The 6,195-nt window shown below is 53.2% G+C and overlaps 4 protein-coding genes across 4 annotated transcripts in view; 3 read left to right on the top strand and 1 right to left on the bottom strand.

Annotated features, from left to right (window-relative positions):
• The window catches only part of PTSG_10706 (uncharacterized protein), a gene marked incomplete at both ends in the record, with an annotated part of 6,597 nt that extends 5,769 nt beyond the window's left edge, over positions 1-828 (top strand). The window contains one exon of the mRNA XM_004988614.1: positions 668-828. Within this exon, the coding sequence (XP_004988671.1) occupies positions 668-828 (161 nt within the window). The remainder of the gene's footprint in view (positions 1-667) is intronic.
• Positions 829-1,153: 325 nt separating this feature from the next.
• On the top strand, positions 1,154-3,245 carry PTSG_10707 (uncharacterized protein). Its single transcript, XM_004988615.1, has 7 exons — positions 1,154-1,336; positions 1,653-1,722; positions 1,893-1,993; positions 2,176-2,230; positions 2,387-2,477; positions 2,640-2,694; positions 2,917-3,245. The coding sequence occupies exons 1-7, from the start codon at positions 1,219-1,221 to the stop codon at positions 3,012-3,014; spliced, it is 588 nt and encodes a 195-aa protein (XP_004988672.1). The 5' UTR covers positions 1,154-1,218; the 3' UTR covers positions 3,015-3,245.
• A 152-nt stretch (positions 3,246-3,397) lies between these two features.
• PTSG_10708 (uncharacterized protein) lies at positions 3,398-5,309 on the top strand. Its single transcript, XM_004988616.1, has 7 exons — positions 3,398-3,629; positions 3,808-3,877; positions 4,045-4,148; positions 4,332-4,386; positions 4,523-4,625; positions 4,834-4,888; positions 5,113-5,309. The coding sequence occupies exons 1-7, from the start codon at positions 3,491-3,493 to the stop codon at positions 5,208-5,210; spliced, it is 624 nt and encodes a 207-aa protein (XP_004988673.1). The 5' UTR covers positions 3,398-3,490; the 3' UTR covers positions 5,211-5,309.
• A 498-nt stretch (positions 5,310-5,807) lies between these two features.
• PTSG_10709 (uncharacterized protein) overlaps positions 5,808-6,195 on the bottom strand; it is a gene marked incomplete at its 3' end in the record, with an annotated part of 8,359 nt that continues 7,971 nt past the window's right edge. Inside the window, exons 11-12 of the mRNA XM_004988617.1 lie at positions 6,051-6,088; positions 5,808-5,829 (exon numbers count right to left, since the gene is read on the bottom strand). Coding sequence (XP_004988674.1) covers positions 5,808-5,829; positions 6,051-6,088 — 60 coding nt within the window. The remainder of the gene's footprint in view (positions 5,830-6,050; positions 6,089-6,195) is intronic.

Genomic DNA, 6,195 nt, shown 5'->3' on the forward strand with positions numbered 1-6,195 from the left:
GAATAGCAAGTCGTGCAAATTGACGGATTACTTTGCATAGATCATACTAGGACGCCAATAAACCGGCAAAATCTAATCAAAATTGATCTAAAGGGCGTATGGGAATTACAGTAGCCTATCAAGGGAGCCACCGGCCTCACCAGGGGGGAGGATTTAGTTGTTGCGTAAAATACACTGCCCCATAGGCTGTCACAGGGAAAGAGCTGCGTGGCGATGCGTCCGTGTGTCCTCCTCAGTTGAAGCGTACGGTCTTGCGCCGCGTAACCCCCCCCAACTTGTACGGCCTTTCTATTATGCACTCGGCGGTCCACCCCCCCCGCCCCACGCCCCCCGTTTTGCTCGCCAGGTGTATGGGATTGGGGGAGCACACCACTCCTTCTTTGGGAACACATTGTCACTGCAGCGCACGCAGGCGCCGCCATCCTGTTCACTGGTGAGATCTGCCGTGTGTGTGCTGTCGCCACTCTCACCCTCACACACACACACACACACACACACACACACACACACAGACACACACATACACACACACTCTCTCTTTCTCTCTCTCTTTCTCTCTCTCTCTCTCTCTCTCTCTCTCTCTCTCTCTCTCACTCACTTACTCACACTCACACTCACACTCACACTCACATGCACATGCACACACACATGCACACACACACACCAGGGGTGCTGTATTTGAAGCTGCGACTGGACTCGCGCACGAGTGCAAAGAGGGAGGAGCAGCAAGCGCTGTTGCGGGACCCTCGAACCGCAGACACAACCGACAACCCCACGTTTCTTGCTTCCTTTGGCACCATGGCGTCCACAGCAGCAGCATCTTCGTGAGTGAGCGAGCGAGCTGCTGAGCTGTGGCACAAGAGAAGCGAAGCATTGGCGCAATGAAGCATTGGCGCACTGTGTGTGTGTGTGTGTGTTTGTGCGTGGCTGACTCAAACGCGTTTCAAGCCTGCGAAGATCTTCAATCCGGTGGCGCGAATGTTTGTTTGGCTGACGATTATCCTTTAATTTTCGCAGATTTTCTGCTCTCCCCTCCAAATCTACCACGGCTGATTCCCGTAAATCATAAACGAAAGTAACACCCCGTCCTTTTGTTTGTGGGAAAAGCCGTGCCGCAAACCAAAACAAAACAACAACACCACACAACATGCGAGCCATTCTCACACTGTTCGTTCCTGTCTCCTCTCAGCATCTCCCACCAAGCAAACAACTCCCACCATGATGAAGACGATGCTTGTTGTGGCCATGATGGCCGCTGTGTGCGTGCTGTCGGCCTCCGCTGCGCCCGTGACCATGCACCTCCACAAGGACCCTGTCACCATGCACCTGCACAACGGTAGATTGCTGCAATGCCGTTGTTGTTGCTGTTGGTCGTTGTTGTCCTTGTTTCTGGCTGTTGTTTTCTGCTTCTCCTCTTCTTCTTGTTCTGCTTCTCCTCTTCTTCTTGTTCTGCTTCTCTTGTTCTTCTTGTTCTTCTTCTTGTTCTTCTTCTTCTTGTTCTTCTTGTTGTTGCTTCTGTGTTGTCTGACATGCAAGATCGCTTCTTGTCTTCTGAGCTGTGCGTCCAGTGTGAGCTCACGCGCATAGCTTTGCCTCTCCTCCACCCTTCTCTAACCCTTTCCAATGGCGCCGTTCGAATCTCAAAACTACAGAGACTGCCCCTCCGCAGCCCAACTGCCCTGGGTGGACCTTGTACAAGCAGTGCGACTCTCGCTGGGGCGGGTGCGTTCAAGACCTCCGCACCAGTGTTTCAAATGTAGTTTGGCCGGCCTGTGGAACCGATTGCTCTGGCATCGTTTCATGCATTGCTGGCTCATCCCTTTGAGCGCGCCTACTTGTGCGCTATAATCCCGCTTCCCTTCTTGCGTGTGTTCGACCATCCATTTTGACAGTGACCGCCTTGGCACCTCTGGCAACACCATCTGCTCTGCCGGCTGCGCCATGTCCTCTGTGGCCATGCTCCTGCACACCCGTGGTGTCAGCGTCGATCCTGGTTGGTTGGTGCGTGTGGGTCTACGTGTGTGTGTGTGTCTGTGTCTGTGTCTGTGTCTGTGTGTGTCTGTGTGTGTGTGTGTCCTGCAATTGCGGTGTTCGAGTTTGTGTGTGAACGACAACGTGCAAATTGACCTTCTCAATCGCCCCTACCCCTCCATCTCTCTTTCGTTCCCATTCAAGGTTCACTGAACAACTGGCTCATCCACAACGGCGGTTATGCCAGCGGTGATCTCATGTGAGTTGGCATCTGGCATTGATTTTGACACAACCACCAATGCGTCTGCGTGCGCGTGCGGTGATTACAAACGCACACACACATGCACACACACATGCACACACATACACCACACTTGCCTCACTCCTGTGTCGGCGTTTGTATCTTGTATCTCAGCGTGTGGAGTGCTGTGGACAAGTTTGGCAAGACGAGCTACCAGGGCATTGAGAACCCCTCCATCAACGCCGTCATCAGCGGCCTGCAGTCGGTGCGTGTTTTTGCTTCGAGCTTCATCAGTGGGAAGGTGAAACATTGTGAAACATGCCGCCGTGTTGTAGCTTGGCACAACAACGACTGCAGGAGACACTCACGTTTGCTTTGATAAACTTGCTGTGTCCGTCATTCATCCTGGGTTGCTGATTTGTGACAGTGCCACGGCATCATCGCCAACGTCCGCGGCGGCACCCACTGGGTCCTCCTCACGGGTACGTGCGTGTGTGTGTGTGTGTGTGTGTGTGTGTGTGTGTGTGTGTGTGTGTCTGTCTGTCTGTCTGTCTGTCTGTCTGTCTGTGTCGGTGTCGGTGTCTATGTCTGTATGCTTGCATTCACAACACCATCTCCAGTACACGCACCCCTCTCCTTTTCCTCCTCCCCCTCCTCTCCACCTCGTTTCTCACCACAATCGCCACCAATGCACGCATCTGCAGGCCACGCTGGCGGCAGCACGTTCAAGGTGAACGACCCCGGCTTCTCCACGACCGAGTACAACTTCTCCGACATGCTCCGTTTCGCTGTCTACCACTGAGCGCGCATCGTGCCATTGCAGTCGGCGATGCCCCTTGAGTGCATTGTCATTGCCCTTGCCCCTATGCGTGTTCTTTCCCTTTGCGCGTTCTTTTCCTTTTCGCGTTGTGTTGTCTTCCTCCCTTCTTCGTCTCTCTCTCTCTCCCTGTTCCTCCTTCCTCCTTCGTCTCACTCTGCAAATACAACCACCCGAAGCCAACACAAGCAAGGTGTCTGTGCCGGTGTCGCCCAAAGCCAGCATCATGCCACCCCACACCAAACCAAACCAAACCGCACAATGCGTGAAAGATGAAAACTTTGCACGTGGGAAAATCGGCAAATCAAAACAAACACTCCTGCGCTGCGTACTGTTCTCTTCTCCAAGAAGCCAAGAACTGATTCATTCACAGATTCATTCATTCATTCATCCACTGGCCTTCACATTCACCATTGTCACCGCTCCCTCTTTCTTCCCCTTGAAGCTCAACACCCAACAAGATGAAGGCTGTCAGCATTGTGCTCATCGCGGTTGCTGTGATGGCTGCGACATGCCTGCTGTCCACTGCTGCCGCTCCCGTCACCATGCACCTGCACAAGCAGGCCGTTCCCATGCCCATGCATCTCCACAACAGCAACGGTGAGATTGCGCGTGGTAATCCCGTTGCAGTTGGTTTTCACAGTGCCTTCATTCCTTCATTCGCCCGTTCTTTACCTTCTCTTATGCTTGTCTGATGTGGAAGGACTACCCTCTACTTCATCGCCCCAACTCACCCCTTAATTCACGGCTGCACCCACCGCTTTGTTAACGCACGCAGCCACGATCGGCCCGCAGCCCAACTGCCCTGGGTGGACCATGTTCAAGCAGTGTGATTCCCGCTGGGGCGGGTACGTGCCAGCACGAGTGAAGGAGTGAAGCGTTTTGCTCACACCCTGGAATGAACGAAGATGGAGTGTTTGTCGACTGTCACGATTCATACAGCTTTGTCCTGCAACTTTTAAGCGTTGCCTCGCACAACACTCGGCTTCTCATTCTGGTTGCGTTCTGTTGACAGCGATCGCCTTGGCACGTCTCCAAGTGACACAATCTGCACTGCTGGTTGCGCCATGTCCTCCGTCGCCATGCTGCTACACACGCGAGGCCTCGGCCTGGATCCTGGTGCGCGTTTTGAACCGTTTGGTCTCAACGTGTCCTCTTTGTTTGCCCAGTACTCTGCGTCAGCGTCCTGGCTGCCCTTCACTTCCTCTTCTTGTCCTTCTGTGGCAAAGCACCAGAACAATGAGCGCCTGCCTCTCCATCGTTTGCTCATCAACAGCCAAATTCGCGCGCGTCTGTGTGCAGGTTCGCTGAACAACTGGCTTATCAACAACGGCGGCTACGAAAGCGGTGACCTCATGTGAGCCAAAATGCAATTCTGCTTCTGCACCTTCGTCCTTGCTGTGATCTGGATGTCTTCGTCTTCCCTAGCTCCACAGCGCATCACTGCCTTGAAATTTGTTTCTTCCACCATTCACATTGTGTCTTGCACTCAGCCTGTGGGGCTCCGTGGACAAGCTTGGCAAGACGAGCTTCCAAGGCCTGGAAAAGCCCGCTCTGAGCGACGTCATCAGCGGCATTCAGGCGGTGAGGTTTAAGGTCCCATGCAGTTTTGTCTTTCTTGTGTATGTGTGTGTTGTGTGTGTGTGTGTGTGTGTGTGTGTGTGTGTACAAGCGTCAGCCAAACTAGTTATCCTGCGCCTTGCTCTGGTGAGACGCCAAGCACAAGCGAACTTTCTTCCATTGCATATTCGAGCTGCTGTGAGAGATGTGACCTTATGACTTCGATTAACCTGCTATTCCTCAGTGCCATGGCATCATCGCTAACGTCCGCGGAGGATCGCACTGGGTCCTTCTCACAGGTGCGTATAGAGCATGCAAGCATTCGTGCATGCAAGCCTAGCCAACAACAGTTGCGTGCTTGCTTCACGTCTCATCAAGCCGTCATTGTCGACAGCCATGTTGGGCTGTCAACCTCAACAGTCATGCACACTCACACTCTGGTACACCCTAATCGTTGTTCTCACACGCACCTATACACTCAATCTACATGGGTTGTGGTTCGGCTTCACCGCTTGAAATGCAGGCTTTGCCGGTGGAAGCACGTTCAACGTCAACGATCCATACTACTCCACCTCCCAGTACACCTATGCGGACATGCTTCGCTTGGCCGTGTACCACTGAGACTGCAAACGTGCGCAGCGTCAGTCCTGTGGTGCTGTGATGCACCAACTCGTCGTTTTCCCTCACTTGCGCTTTGCCTGTTTCGCGGCGCAGACCCAGCTTCTTGTGGTGAGTGTTGTTGCTGTCCTTACACTCAGCCTTCTTGTTAAGATGTGCTTACCTTCACACCTGGTCAAAGGACCAAAGAGCATTGTTCTGTTCTTTCCCTCCAGTTTCTCTTCCTTGGAGAGTGGCACGACTGTTCTGTTTCTTCTTCTTCTTTCTCGATCCAGATCCAATACATACATACAACAACACACCAAGAAGCCACAGCGCAAAGCGAAAAACACACTCAAACGCATCGTCACGACCTTCAATCCTCTGCCGTGGATAGTTCCCGAATGATACCAACAAGTAGCGCTCCTCCAAAAACATTGCCGCTGCCGATACTTGTCTGGAATCATACATAGAAACCAAACAAGGCACAACCCCCAAGACAGACAACACACGACTTTCCGCTCCTGGCAAAGACAAAGACGAAGAAGACGATGCTGCTGTTGTGGCCGTCATGGCCTGCGCCCTGTCGGCTTCGGCCGCCCCCATCACCATGCACCTGCATCAGGAGCCGGTCACCATGCACCTGCACAACGGTCAGTGTTGCAAGTAGTTTTGCTGAATGGTGGTGGTGGTGTTGTTTCTTTGTTGTTGTTGTTGGTGGTCAGTGGTCAGTGCAATGTGCATCTTCACTCCCCGTGCTTGTGGTTTGTGGTTCACCTTGAATCCGCATGCACTCGTCGCTCCATTCACTCACATCCATATCCATTCAAACCACTTGCAGAGACTGCTCCTCCTGCCCCCAACTGCCCAGGCTGGTCCATGTTCAAGCAGTGCGACTCCCGCTGGGGCAGGTGTGTGTGTGTTGATGGGGAGGGGGGATTGTGTGTGCGTGTGTGTGTGTGTGTGTGTGTGTGTGTGTGTGTGTGTGTGTGTGTGTGTGTGCGCGTGT

This window comes from Salpingoeca rosetta (genome assembly GCF_000188695.1).
Source record: "Salpingoeca rosetta unplaced genomic scaffold supercont1.34, whole genome shotgun sequence".
NCBI lineage: Eukaryota > Choanoflagellata > Craspedida > Salpingoecidae > Salpingoeca > Salpingoeca rosetta.